The sequence below is a fragment of the Hirundo rustica genome, chromosome 13 (assembly GCF_015227805.2).
Source record: "Hirundo rustica isolate bHirRus1 chromosome 13, bHirRus1.pri.v3, whole genome shotgun sequence".
NCBI classification, from domain to species: domain Eukaryota; kingdom Metazoa; phylum Chordata; class Aves; order Passeriformes; family Hirundinidae; genus Hirundo; species Hirundo rustica.
The window spans coordinates 17033552-17047937 of NC_053462.1; the positions used below are offsets into that span (position 1 = coordinate 17033552).

At 46.6% G+C, this 14386-nt stretch overlaps 1 protein-coding gene across 2 annotated transcripts in view; it reads right to left on the minus strand.

Annotated features, from left to right (window-relative positions):
• Nucleotides 1-7647: 7647 nt before the first annotated feature.
• ADAMTS17 (ADAM metallopeptidase with thrombospondin type 1 motif 17) overlaps nucleotides 7648-14386 on the minus strand; it is a 154475-nt gene continuing 147736 nt past the window's right edge. For both annotated transcript variants that reach the window (XM_040077603.2, XM_040077602.2), the window contains 2 exons: nucleotides 11543-11720; nucleotides 7648-9433 (listed from right to left, as the gene is read on the minus strand). In XM_040077603.2, the coding sequence (XP_039933537.1) occupies nucleotides 9282-9433; nucleotides 11543-11720 (330 nt within the window). In that variant the 3' untranslated portion in view covers nucleotides 7648-9281. The remainder of the gene's footprint in view (nucleotides 9434-11542; nucleotides 11721-14386) is intronic.

Consider the following 14386-nt stretch of genomic DNA (forward strand, 5'->3'; position numbering starts at 1 on the left):
GGAGCCATTTCTTTCTCTCTTAAAAATTCCCCTTAGGCTTTAGGTGGTCAGGAGCTCAAGCACAGCTTTTGGCTGTGATGAAATCACGAGTGGGGAAGTGGTTTGAGCTGGGTTATGCAACTATGAACACTCCTCTCTCCCAGTCTTAACATCCCTCATTCCACACCTGCTCACACAGCAGCACCTGGACACGGTGGAACTTACAGCAGCACAGCAAACAGGCAGGAGAAGATGAAGTTTGCCCATTTCTGTTTTTACCACAACAGAGTTGATGAAGGAAGGGATGCTGGAAGAGAGCTGTGCTCTGACCCCACAGGGCTCTGCGTTTGCTCTGGCACGAGCATCCCTCTGCTGAGATGAGCATCTTGAGCCCCCCGAGCTGTTTGTGAGGTGGCAAGGTCACGTCTCTCATTTCCTGAAAATCTTTGCTTTCCTTGGCAGGAATGAAGGACTTTGTTAGGGAAATCTTGGTGGGTGTTTTGTGATCAGTCAAGCACAGCAGATCACTCGAGGGTGTGTACAGGACCTCCCATCTCCTCGGCGTAGGAAAACGATTCTGCTTCCTCCAGAAATTCAGGAGTCACCAGCATGGTGCTGACCACCTGTATTATTCCTTAGGTCACGTGGCATGTCTACTGGACAGATTGATGTCTGTACAGCTGACTGTTTGCATATCAATTCTAGAGGCAAAGGAAATGCTTCAAATCCCAGAGCACAAATGTGCGCTGCTACAGAAAAGCAGGTGGAGATGTGCCAAGTTACAGCTCCTTAGCTGCTGCCCCTGTAAGGAATGCCCTGCGAGGAAAACTGGAAAATATTTCATGAAAGAGCAAAGATAACACAAGACAATCTGGCAAAGGGTAGAATTTAATATTTATGGCTTTCCTTTAGTCACTGTATTTCCTGTTCCTGTGTTAACCCTCTAAAATCAGCCGTGGTCAGAGAAGGGCTATAAGCTTTTGCACTTCTCCAAGGTCTTTCACTGAAAGATCTCAGAGCATTGTGCAAATATCAGAGACTGCTGATGGATGGCTTTTCCCTGAGGAGACTGTCCATGTAGCCAGTGGGCAGATGCTCCTTTGGCTGCTGAGGCCAAACACTGAAAAATCTGGCTACTCTGTAAGAACATCTTCCTACTTTGCCTCCCAGGCTCCTGTCATCACAGGAAGCCAAAACTGAGAGGAGCTGGGCTTCCCTTGAGCTCAGTGTAAAAAAATACCTTCCTCATGGACAGATGGGTAACAGACACTCAGCAGGGATGTACTGGTGTCCTTTCAGCCCAGCAGCCACCTTGGGATCTTGTCCCTGCAGATCTCAGCGTTACACGGAGACAGCTCATGGCTGTGCCTGGCTCAGCTGCTGGTGTATCTGGACACCACCATTAAAGCACACTGAAACTTGCCCTGAAAGGGAGCTGGGCCAGCCCCACCTCCCCACCCTCCCCTGCCAACTGGTGCTTGCCTGGAGCAGTCCAAAATTAGTCCAAGCAGATAAGAGATGGACAATGTGGCTTCTCTGAGTCCCGGGGTCCTTTGCTCAGAGGAGATCCTTCTATGCCCACCCACATCTTCCTCTAACCTGGCAAAGTACCTGAATTACTCAGCTGACTTGCCAAGAGAGATTTAGGCTGGAAACCTCTCTAGAAAGATGGCTCTCATTAGGAGCAGGGAGCTGGCTGGGGCACAGAGCTGGGAGAGGAGTGTTACTCATTCCTGCCTCACCCTGGGCCCTTCAGACACTCTCCTCTCCTGCAAGATGCACTGTTCTGTGACTGCTGGCAGAAATTAATGAGCAGAGCTGGTTGAAAAACTTTCCATCAAAACAGTGTTTCTGCTTTGCCAGGAGATAGTTGAAAAATTAAGTGGAAAAATTAGAGAAGAGAGCCGGGGTTTTGGCTGACATTGTTGGTCCAAAAATCCCAAACTTGGGATATTTTAGCCAAAAATGGAAGCATTTGGGGAAAGCAGGGGGGGAAAGGGAGGTGCCTGGCAAGACTTAGTGATACCCTGAAAAACATCTACAAAAATTTTGACAAATATGAGGGTATTTTTGTCAATTTTATCTTTTTCTCTTTTTTTTCATAGTGAAGGATACTTCTGCTTTTAGAACCATTCTGAGGTTCTAAAAGAAGAGGAGGCTGAAAACAAGTGAATAAGTTTTTTCTTTCTTACACATAGGGCTACAGATCCCCCATAGCTTAGGGCATAAGCACAGGCAGCAACTCCTCTGGAGAGTCCCATCAGAAAGAGCAGATCTTTGCTAGGAGCTGCCCAAGAGCTGATTGCCCCCAGACTGGAACTCTCAGAAAGGGACACACACAGAGCTGGTGCTGCTGTGAGTTTGTACAGCTGATGGGAAGCCTCGATGGGCTCTCATTCGCCTTGCACACAAATAAACTGAGCCATGGGGACAGCCAGGGAACGGGGCTTGTGATGGAAGGTGCTGTGCACACAGCTGCTGCAAAACCACCAGTGCTGAACACTCAGGCAGCCACAGGCAGGGGGTTGTTGTTGCAGGGAGAATGGCACAAGAATACCTGGGAAGCCACAGAAAGCTCTTTTCTCTCTTGCTGACCCAATAATGTGGTTTTTCTTTTTGACCTTTAAGATTGTTTCTTCAGCAAAACGTGGTTAGGAAGAAATAAAAGAGATGGAATCTTCCTTACCCTCTGGGAAATGTGGCTGACAGCATTTCCTGGGCTCAGTGTCACTGTCCAGGGATGTGATGGGGGAAGAAGCCACGAGCAGGAGCAGCTGACAGCTCCAGGGTGAAGATGCCTGAGGAGAGCAGAATTCCAGAGTTCCAGCAGGGCCCTTCTTCATCAACACAAACCTGAGCATGGAACAGAGCTGACAGTGCTGAAGCCAGAGCAGCACAGGTGGCACCAGCTCTGTGGGAAAACCAAATGTTGTTATTAAGCAGTGGGGAGCAGGGGAGGTTCAATTTATGGTGATTTCCTAAGGAATCAGACCACGGTTCTGGACAGGATTTATATTTTAAACAACACCTAATCTTTAAATTCAATCTAAATGTGGATTTCTTACCTTTTCCTTAATGAGAGCAGCACTGGAGGAAGCAGGCTCAGGAGTTCTGATGTGTCCTGGCAGGGAACTGCTGCAGGTCCCCTTGCTGACAGCCCGAGCTTGACCCTCATCCCACCACAGCCTGGGCTTACAGTCCCAGCCACTTCCACCACAAGCAGCTCTGGCTCAGAGCCTCCAGAGTGATAAAAGGCTTCTTGTGTGATCGTCTCAGGAGGGAAGTTTGGTGCCAAACAAAGCTGCAGTCTGGTTGGGTCCTTTTGTCATCAGAGACAAAATCAAGGGGAAAAGTACAGAGCTGGGGAAAGAAATGGAAGCTGAAAAACGTTCAAATAATGTCTTTTCTAAGAAAATGAATAAAGTCCAACGCAATAATAGCTTGTCTGGTTTTGCTGGACAGGCTGCACTGATCTTGGTGCGACATGAAAGACTCTGTTAGAGGATTCCCATTCGTCACTGACCCCTCAGCAGTCCGGGTACTTTCAGAAAGGCTCCAGTGATGCTGTAGTGTGCAGTGACCTTACAGAGAGCTGTCAGTGATCCTTCAGCAGCTGGTGCTTTGTGGGGTGGTGGAGCCAGCCCTGCAGACTGGTGAGCAGCCAGTGCTCTCCTGGTGAAAAATGAGTGTTTTCCTCCATTCCAGACCACAGGAGAGCAGCATCCCATCCCATTCTTCCTGACACCACCAGAAGTGTGAGCGCATGGAATGGGAGCACATCTGGCACAGATCTTCTCTGCCTGCAACTCCACAGCACACTGGTGTTTGCAGTGACACTCTTCAGCAAGAAGAACACATTCCTTTCCCCATGGAAACGCTCCACGTGGTGTTGGGGAAAGCACAGAGGAACATTTGGTTTTCACTCTACCAGAGAGCAGAGTCCTCAGCAGTGGTACTCGGTGAGCACAGGGCTGATGTGGGGACAGTGTTCCACATTTTGGAAGGAAAATTCCTTCAGAGCAAGCAGGGCGCTGCCAGCTTGCTGCAAGGGACAGCTGAGGCTGCTGTGGACACCAGGAGAGTGAAGGGAGCAGGTGGAGTTGGTGGAGGCAGAATTGACCTCCAAGGAGGGGAGGAGGGATTTTACTTTCCTCCTGATCCCTCTGTGCCAGAGCACCAGAGCCATCTGACCCCACCAGCCCTTAGTGACCTTGGCTGAGGCGTCTTAAATAAAAAACAAACCAACTGAGCTCACAGGGAAGGGCAATGGCTTGGGTAGAAATGGGGATTAGGAATAAGAGAAAAACAGCAAACGGCTACATGCAAAATAGGCAAAGTAAGTACATAATCCTACTGGATTTATAGGAGAGGTATTGGCACATACCAGGAACATTTCAAGCCAAATGTATGACAGCATTCCTTACACCCCTCCCACCCACTGCCATACCCCAGCTTAATGCAAAGCCCTCTGGCTTCCCCAGGCTCAGAGCCACGTTTTATTGTTCAAACAGGTCAACAATTGCAATCAGATGTTGACTGCAGGCAAGGCACAAACACGATGATGTGTTAATGCACTGCACCCCTGGTGTGGAGTGTCTGCTGTGCTGCTGCTGTGAAAGGCCCTGTGCAGGGAGGCAGCTGCACAGCTGGTATCTCCCAAGGCTGCCTCGGAAATCCGGGAATCCCATCAGCGTTGTGCCACGAATCCGGTGTGAGAGCAGGAAATGAGCTCTGCTGCCAGAGCATCGACTCCATTTCTGGAAATCATTGTGGGAGCAGGGCTCTCACACCAACTCTGCTTTGGTTTGTTATAAAATCACAGAATCATTTGGGTTGGAAGAGACCTTTAAGATCGTGAAGTCCAACCCAGCACTGCCAAGTCCATCTCTCCACCACATCCCTGGGTTTTTAAGGCTGCTTTAGAAAGATGCTGCTGCCACCTCCAAGGGCCCTTTTAACAAGAACTGAGCTGGAGTGGGATACAGATGATGGAATCTTTGTAAGACAGGCTGGGAGAGGATCCTACAGGTGCAGCTGACTGCAAAAACAACCTTCACCATGCTGGGGGGGGAGCTGAACAGTACAAAGACTCTGGCTAGTGCCTACAACAAAGACACCCAGAACACGTGGCACCGAAGTAATTCCGTTTATTTCACACCCGGGGAGAGTGCAGCTAGGTTATGCAGATACCTTCCCAATGGATGGGATCGTTGTGCTCCAATATAAATTTCCACATGCTCAGCACTGTTCATTGTCAGGGGGTGCCTGAGGAGCTACTGCTCCCTCCCAGCTCCAGCACAGCAAGAACAATTTTCCCCAAAGAAGCACTCTCAGAACGTCCCTCTCCCCAAGGAGCTCCCACTCCCCACAGCCTGCCCAGGCACACACACAGATATCCCAACCAGAGCCTGGCAGCTCTTCCCAGACAGGAATTTTCTACTGTTGTGTCACTGACCACACACCTGGCAAGGCATTATTCAGGTGTTAACATCCCCGTGCTTTATTTTGCAACCTGACCAGGACAAGACCCAGCATTTCTTGGTTTGTCAGCACACTGAGAACTCTGAGGTGCCGGAATTTTACTGCCAAATGACCTTTTACACCGACCACAGCAATTAAACAGTTGGCTTGGATGAAACCAAACCCCAGTCTCAGTCCAGTATTACACAGATGCATAATGTACCACTTACAGCTTCACTCCTTTCTCTTAATTGTCATGCTGTTGGGTTTGCTTGGTATTTTTGTTTCAAGTTCAGAAACCTTATTAAAGTTGTTATGGAAAAAATAAATTTATTATTCAACATATTCAATTTGTTCAAAATGGAATGATCCTCTTTTCTTTTTTTTTTTTGGTTTTGGTTTTTTTGTTTTGTATTTTTGTTTTGTTTTCCTTTATAACTGGTTCCATTCAGTTTGACTGTTTTTTATCTTTTTCTATTTATAACCAGCACCAAGAAGAAAATTACCATGGATACAGTACATATGCAAATTAGCTAATGGAAAAATATATACATTTCACTCTGTAATGAGAAAACTTAAATGATATTATTGCCATGGAGAATATATCCCTGTATTATAATAAAATATCAAGCAATAATCGACTGCTAAGATTCTTTTCCACCGACAAAAAGTAGCACCATACATGAGATAGTGAGAATCTACACTCAATAACACAATTGTGCAACTAGAAATGTACAGTACTTGAGTAACAGTACAGAGTATTGTTTACAATATGGAAATACCACCACTGTAATCAAAAGAGCATCGATCTTTTATGAACAACTAAGAGAAGTATTGTCATAGATACACTGAAACAAACAGCTTTTCTTTTCACCAGAATGTGGGAACTGAGGGCAGAGCATAGCTGTGACTTCATTGTAAAGCTCCTACAAAGTGATAAAAAACAGAAGTGCAGGAATATCGAACGGAATTGAATTTTTTCGCTATTATTTTTCTGGCTGTTATGTGATGGAATGGTTGTCACCATTTGAAGTAAGAGAATCCAATAAAATGGAGCTGTGTTGCGCCATCAGTTCTTAATCAACGCTGGGGGGTTTGATTATAAAAAATAAAAGGTTGATGCACGCTAATCTGTGAGCTGTGAGAGCAAGTGAAGTGGTTTTTTCTCAGTGCTCATACAGTTGAAAAAAATCCTGGTAAATTCCTGTTTCCTTAGGTAGGACCCAGAACTTGGGCCCAAGTGTCCTTTGGAACCCAGCAGATTGGGTCAGGCCACAGGTTTTACCAGCCTAGCACCCTGTTCTGGACAGTGGCCAGTAGTGAATTATTACTGAAAAACACAAACCCTAAAATCCTTCCTCTCCTATGTCCTACCTTTTGCCTAGAGAGGGTCACAGATCAGCACCAGAAGGAAAACGTTCCCTGCTGTGGAGAAGCACCTTTGATTCCCAGCAATGATAATTCACACAATTCTGCCAAGGTAACAGAGAAAATGTTGCCCGTGAGAAGAGAAACAGCAAATTCCAAAGTGAGTGCGGGGACTCAGGGGTGGCTGTGGGGGCAGGGGGCAGCAAGGACAGTCCCAGTGTCACTGCAGGCCAAGGGGGAAACACCACTCTGAATTACAAACATAAACCAACTCCTCTGGCCTCTGATCTCTCGGAACTTTCTCATGAGCAGATCTTCTACCTGTTAATTTGCCTAATTGAGTATCCCCTGGTATTGTCTAAATGTTCCCCACCAGCAATTTTCCCTTGATTACTTCTAAGTACTTACACAACCTCTGGGCTGGGCAAAGGGGTGGGAATCACAGAAAAGGGAGGTTTAATCCTGATTACAAATTGCCCAAAAAAAAAAAAAAAAAATCCAGTATAACAAAAACCAAGCTGGAATCATTTCCCTGATAAGAGAAAATCATCTGAGGCATTGGAAAGCAGATCTGTTTGAGACAGGCACTTGAGGAAAAAAAGGTGTGCAAATGTGCCCTTGTGCATCAGGCCCTGGTGCACACGCACTCGTTTGCACTGACAAGCGCAGATGTAAAGGTGAAGCCCACACAGGGTTAGTCTGTTGATGAACATTATCTCCCTGTGCTTGAAAAACTTAGCCCTTAATAAAATGCTAACAGGTTATTCCAGTGAGGTCCTGGATATGGAAAGAACTCTGCTAAGCAAAAAACCTGCTTTTAAGACACGTTAGGTACTAAGAGTCTTTATCCTTCCTTGCATTGACAAAAAGAGACAACAGCATCGAAGACAACCTGGGTTCAGGTGTGAGCTGCAAGGCAGCCTGGCCCAGGGGCTGGGGAGCAGCTGGGCTTGGCTCTGTGCTCAGCTCCAAGGAGTCCAAGAGTCACACACAGCTCCAGAGCCAGTACAAAGCTGCCATTATCCCAAGGGCTCTGCTCCTGTCACAGGAGGGGGCTGAAACCCAACCATGGCCTTGTGCCCTGGCAAGGATGGGAGCAGGATGAGATAGGGAGACACTGATGTGTGTGACAAAGAGGGGACAGGCCCTGCCCTGGGCAGAGCTCCTGCTTCAAGCCTCTCATCACAGAGAGGAGTCTGGTTTAAAGTGCAGAGACATGGCAGAGACAGTTGTGTGTGCAGCACCTGTAAATGCTCTGATAGCACCAAACCTGACAGCACCACAGAAGTGAGACAGGGAGCGTTCAAAGACAGCAAGGAAATTCCCAACCCCTGAAAGCAATGGAAGTCTGAGCCCTCCAGCTTCCCACGAGCTCCAGGTTACACTCTGAATGTCTTGCATCCCTGGCTACTCCTGGTTACTCCAAAAGCTACATAACCTCAGCTGTATAAAAGAGCCCAGAGATAGGAAACACCTGTTCTGCTCCCCACTACATCCTTTCCATAAAGATTGTTCCAAATTCAGTTTCTGTTCCAGCCCTATCCAGTTTCACAGTCCTCTTATAAGAATCAACAGTCTCATTATCTGATTGACTTCTAAAAATTGGAGAGAGCTTAGGCCAAGCAATCCCTCAGTGAGCTCAACTGGATGAAATGATTTCTGGCTTCTCCCATCTCATGTAAATGGTTCTTGTTTAAAAGTAACTATCTACGGCTGTTAATAAGCTTCCATTTCATTAAGCTCAGAGAAAAATCAGGTTTCATAAAAGAAACTCTATTATTCTGGGGAAAAGATAGAGAGGATTGTTTTTGAAAATTAGAAAGAAAAGCACTCCCTATTAGTGGCTCTAAAAATATGACTTGGAATGTTGGATATAATTGTACTGAGTTTTCTGTAGGAAATTCAGAGATGTCCATCCTCTGCTATCAGTTTTCACAAGCTTTTACAGAAAATCCTCTCTTTAAAGTAAGTCTTTCATTTATGCATGTCCCTCCAAGCCCACTCAGCAGTGGGATAACTGCTGGGAATTGAAAACAACAGATAAAAGCCAAGATTAAAAGCTTAAGTAATGTCTCTACCTTTGCTGAATTATTGTGCCAGAGGCCTTCCTCCATGGAGGTACCCAGAACTTAATCAACGTAATCATTTTGCAACTCTTGTCCTTTTCTTTAATGGTAGCAAGCCATCCAGTGGCTGGTGATTTAATATATTAAAAAAGCATTAATGAAAAACGTGAGGATGTCAGAATATTCAGAAATGATTGGCTCCTTGAGATGACCCTTTCTGTGTGGTTTTTTTTAAGGTGGACAGCGGATGACTTTGGTATCCAGCCTCTAGGATTCGTTTCAAGTCTCGTTAGGTGTGCTCTGGGATCCACCACGCTGTAGCAACTCATGAAGTTCCAGTACTCAGACCTACAAGTCTGTGATTTACATACAAACAGCTGGAAGACTCTAAGGAGTGGCACAGATTCATTAACTCTTCTGCTGCATCTTGTTTGCATAAAAGTCTCTGCAGGTCTGGCAGCAGCGCTGGTACCACCGCATGTCCTGGCACAGGTTCTTCTCGCGGATCACCCTGCAGTACACTGTCCACTGGTCCCCCGTGCACTTGTAGGTGAGGGCAGCTTGGGAGGAGACAAGAAAGGAGAAACTGCCAGATTAGCCAGGGAACAGCACTGCAGGTGTGACCTAGAGCCCTGCACCTGAGGGGAGGGAGGGCCACGCTCGCAGCCGGCACTGGAGAGCAGGAGATGTTCTCTCTGCCAAAGCATGGGGCTCTTGGAAGTGCTTCCTTCCTTCCCTGGACATGAACGGGGACTGAAAACCTCCTCATGTTGCACCCGTTTTGTCTCAGAGGCAAACAGGCCTGGATGAACAAAACATCCAAAGATTCAGCCCAGATTTAAGGCCATGAGCTCCCACCACAGTCAATGGATGGAGATGAATAAATCACACGCCTGGCAAGAACACCTGAGACAGACCTTATGAATCTGAGATGGGAGAGTTCACATAACAGAAACTGAGCCACAAACAAGGTCAGGACTGATATTTCAGAGGTCCAATGACCCTCAAAGGTTGTGAAGGAAGACAGGAAAGAAGTGACAGAATAAATCCCTCTGAATATGTCATCAATGAGAGACACTGAACACAGATATAGAAGTCAGGTGAACTCCACACTTTTTTGGAAATGTTACCCAAGACAAAAAACCATTCTGAAGTAGGGATAAGGCAGCATGGGGTCTGTAGACTACTGGATTTTTTTTCTGCCTTTTTTTTTTTTTGCCGATGCTCCCATTGCAGAAAACAGAAAATTCTGTTTAAAGATAATCCAATTAGAATTGTTTATAAGCAAAAAGAGCAAAACACTCAATGATATGTCTTTCTACTAATATCAAATATCTTTGTTTCTGGCCCTGGTGATTCCAAGCCTGGTTTAGAAACAAAAGCATCCCAAATTGCTTGCAGATTACTTTCAGCAGGGACTTGAGCCTCCTCAGTCTTCTAAACACATGAGCATTTTATTGCTTTGTCCTAAAACATGAGTTAGGATGGATTTCTTGTCTCATCAGTGTTTCAAGGGCTTACTTCTCAAATGAAATGTTTTCCTTTCACTATGCTCTTAGTGCTAAAATATCTGGGAAGTACTCTCATACCAGCAGAGGTTAGAAGCTCCCCAGCATGAGTGCATTTGCAAGAATGAAAGTCCCCATTTTCTCTTAAAACATCTGGTGAACTTTTGGGGAATAAATTTCAGTTCAGAAGCTTCAAGTCCAGTCCTAGTTTAAGTGTTATTTAATACTGGACAGCACTATGAGAAAATGGTTCTCTATTTTTTAGCAGCTCTGTGTTTTCATGTGTGTTAGAGGTTTCTCAGTCTGCAAGATCAGCTCAGCTGTGACAGAGGAAGCTGCTTTCTGGTAACCTCCTCTTGTTTACAACCCAGCCCCTTGTACCAAAAGGAGACAGGAGGCGGTGTCAGTGTAGCTGGTGCCTTAATTTAGCTTCATCTTACTGGTGATGATGTGTGAAATGTAAAGAAACCAACTTGGTTCTTGGAGCTGTGGTGGAACACACAGGGCTGAAGTTTGGAAAAATATATTTTTAGCATATTTATATTTTTATCCCCTTATAAACGAAGGAAATACAATGTGGATAATCAGGAGATCCACACAAACTTGTATTAACAGAGGCATTCTTAACTAGTGGCATGTCTTAAGTACAGTGTTACAGTGTGTAAGGATGGTTATCACCATATTCCCATCTCTGTGAGGGACACAAGGAATGCAGGGAGGGTGAGGAGGAGGACAGTGACAGAAGATTACAGAGTTTACAGGCAGAGGCTGCATGCTTTCTAGCCCCCCTGGGGAAATCAATCCATCAAACCACCTGTCAGGGTCATTTTCTTGGGGCACGATGAATTACTGATCCTACTCCACACTCACTGCAGCCCAGGCAGCGTGTGGAAGCGTTTGTGATGGAGAAAGATGCACCTGCCAGCTCCCTCACCTCTGACTGATCAATCAATCAATCAATCCATCAATCCAATCAATCACCCACCATTTGTGTGCTCCTGCTCTCTCAGCTCCATCCTTTGCCAAGCACAGCCTGAGGCAGGGGTCAGACGGGACCTTCAGTCTGGAGCCTGGCTGAGCCTCTCCCAATTTCTAGGCCCGGACCATGGCTGCAGCCCTCAGTGGGCACCCTGGGCACCGCCCCCCAGGCCCCTGACTCACCCAGCCTGGGCGAGGTGATGGTGTTGACGTTGATCCTGTCGTTGCAGACCTCCTGGTGGCACTGCCTGTAGGCTGCGGGCTTGGCCAGCGCCGGGCACTCGCTGCCGTGGCGCCCGGTCACTTTGTGCATGCACTGCACCACGCGCGACTGCAGCCCCTTGCCGCACGTCGAGGAGCACTGCGGGAGAGAGCACACGGCACACGGGTTTCAGCGTCACACGTCACAAAAATCACTGCCAGGGCAGGGGGTGCAGCTGCTGTGGAGCTGAGGGCTCACAGCTGGGTCACCGTGGCAGCCAGGGACTCCCCGTGTGGCTGCTGTGGTGTCCATGACGGGTTTGCACCCTCAGCGAGCAGAGGAACTCTCCTGGCACAGGGAAGGAACCTGCTGTCTTTCTGCCCTGAGCTCGCTTACTGTCCCCTGGGGTTGCCCATGGGGTTTAAGCAGACAAAAATGCAATTCTCCCCAGCAGTGGTGAAGAGGCAAAGATGAAAAATGTGTAATTCTTAATTATGGACCAGCAGTGCCCACGTCCCTCTCTGTGAGGGACCCGTGGTACTTGGTTTAAAACCCTCTCCAAGACTTGGAGGGTCTAACAAGGCTTCCTCCACTGGCAGGATGAGCACAGCCAGGCACTGACACAGGATAAATCCCAGGATTACAGCAGAGGCTGGCAGCTCCTGCATGCCCAGACTTCTGAGAAGCTCTGTTCTGGAGAGAACACATCAGGTATTCCAGAATTCACTCCCATCTAGCCCTGCTAACTGTCTGGCACTTGCCTGTCCTCCTGGGAGCAATTGCAAATTGTACTCACGAGTTCTGGCTGCTATTAGCCAGGAGGCCCAGCCTGTTCATATGCTCTCTTTGTTGTCATACAATCAGAGTCCCTCCCTCTCCCTCCCTCTTCCTCTGGCCCAGTCACTTGTGATTTACAATGTCCTACTTGCACGCTGTTCAATTTTAATAAAGCAAACACAGTGAGCACAGGGAGGTGCAGCACCTGGAGTCAATAAAAGAACCTTGTATTTAACATAAAGAAACAATGGCTTGCAAGATTTGGGTAAGATTCCTGTTTCTGCTAAAGCCACACACAAGCAAACGATGGGGGAGAGGAGGAGGTGAGGGAAAGCCCGGAAGGTATCAACAGAATGATGTAAAAAAAGGTCATGTTTTCTGTCCTCTGCTCCTTCTCACCAAGGTCAGGGCATTGGAGCTTTCTCCCTGAAAAACACCATCACCTCAGAGAGGTAATTCTCCAAAGAGAGATGACAAACATTGGAGAGGTTCAGAAGATGGGCATCACTGAGGCTGGACTGCAGTCCAGCTACAAATCCTGTGTGAGCAGCGTGGATGCCCATGAGACCCAGACCCAAGGGCAGAACATGTGGATGCACACAGGGCTCCACCTCTGCATCCAAGGGGGTGAGCACAGCAAAGCTGTGGTCATTTTGGTCTGGAAATATCACAAGGAACCCCTGCTGCTTGGGGCTTTTTCCTTTACAGTCTTCTGATTTCAGTTTAGGTTCAACGCACCAGTTTATGACAGATATTTTTACACTGAGATTTTTCATGTGTTGAATTTACATTAAAAAACTGATCACTGTCAAACAATACCTCAGCAATATTTAGGATTATACCTACAGTATTTAGGATTATGCTGAATGAACCCTTCTCTTGCCCTGCAGTGAGCAATTCCAAAAATCAGGAATAAAGTCCCTGATTTAAATCCCCTTCACAATCTGAATTTATGCAGTGAGATCTGGGCATTACATTAGAAATGCAACTCAGCTCTTTCCCAGCACTGAGTGCCTTCAGTGACTTCCACCAGCCTGGAAGCCAGTCATGCATGGCCACTGGATTTAAAGTGAACTATTTTCATCCTGATAAATGCAACTATTAGGCCCTTCCACTTCACCAGTCAAATGCAACCTTTAATCCTCAGGATTTCAGTAGCACTTTTAGCTTTCACAGTGCTTTACTAATCTTAATCCTCCCCAGACTCCTTGCTTTGGGAGGGGAATTGTACATCCATTTTGCAAACAGAATGGCTGCTATCACACAGGCATTAAATAACTCGGGCCATGATTGTACCAGTGAGTCTGAAACCTCTGACTCTGGCTTTCAGGCACTCCCTGCTCTTTAACAGGGGGAACATGAGGAGAAAGACGGGAAAAAAGGACAAACCCAGCATTTTTCTCGTGAGGTGAATTTGATTTTCAGATACCAACACACGAACACTCACCTACCTTTGTCTGTGTTCCTGTCTCTGCATTTGTTAACCAGCAAGGAGGGCAAGCAACAAAACTTTTTTCCACAGACACTGCCAACTCCAATCCTCAGACAAATAACAGCAGAGCTTTTGCCTGAAGCAGTTTTATTCCTTCTCCTGGGAGACTGGGATCATCACCTATGCTATGCAATTAGTTTTTCACAGCCAGCAAGACAGATTTTAACATCTTTCTTGAACTCTTTAGGGCTTGGCAGCTAAAGGAAGGTTGGACATCTGGCTTATTTTAAGACAAAATTTTCAACTCAGTACTTGGATAGTCTCTTTCCTAGGAATTTCAATAGGAAATAGGAATAGATACAAAATACATACAAAGGGGGAATTGTTACTCATGCTGCACTATGAGAAGAGGAGCTCATTAAAAGAGGCATAAAAATCAAACTCCAACTGCACAGCAAATTCCCATAAATACCTTCTCTCCTTCTCTGGACAGCTAAATGGACTGCTACAGACTCTCCATTCCCAAATGTTTGTGGAGCAAGGAACCATATCCACAGAACAATTTTCAGGGCTGGATTCACCAGAGAAGACCCACCAGCAATCTGCCTCCTCTGGG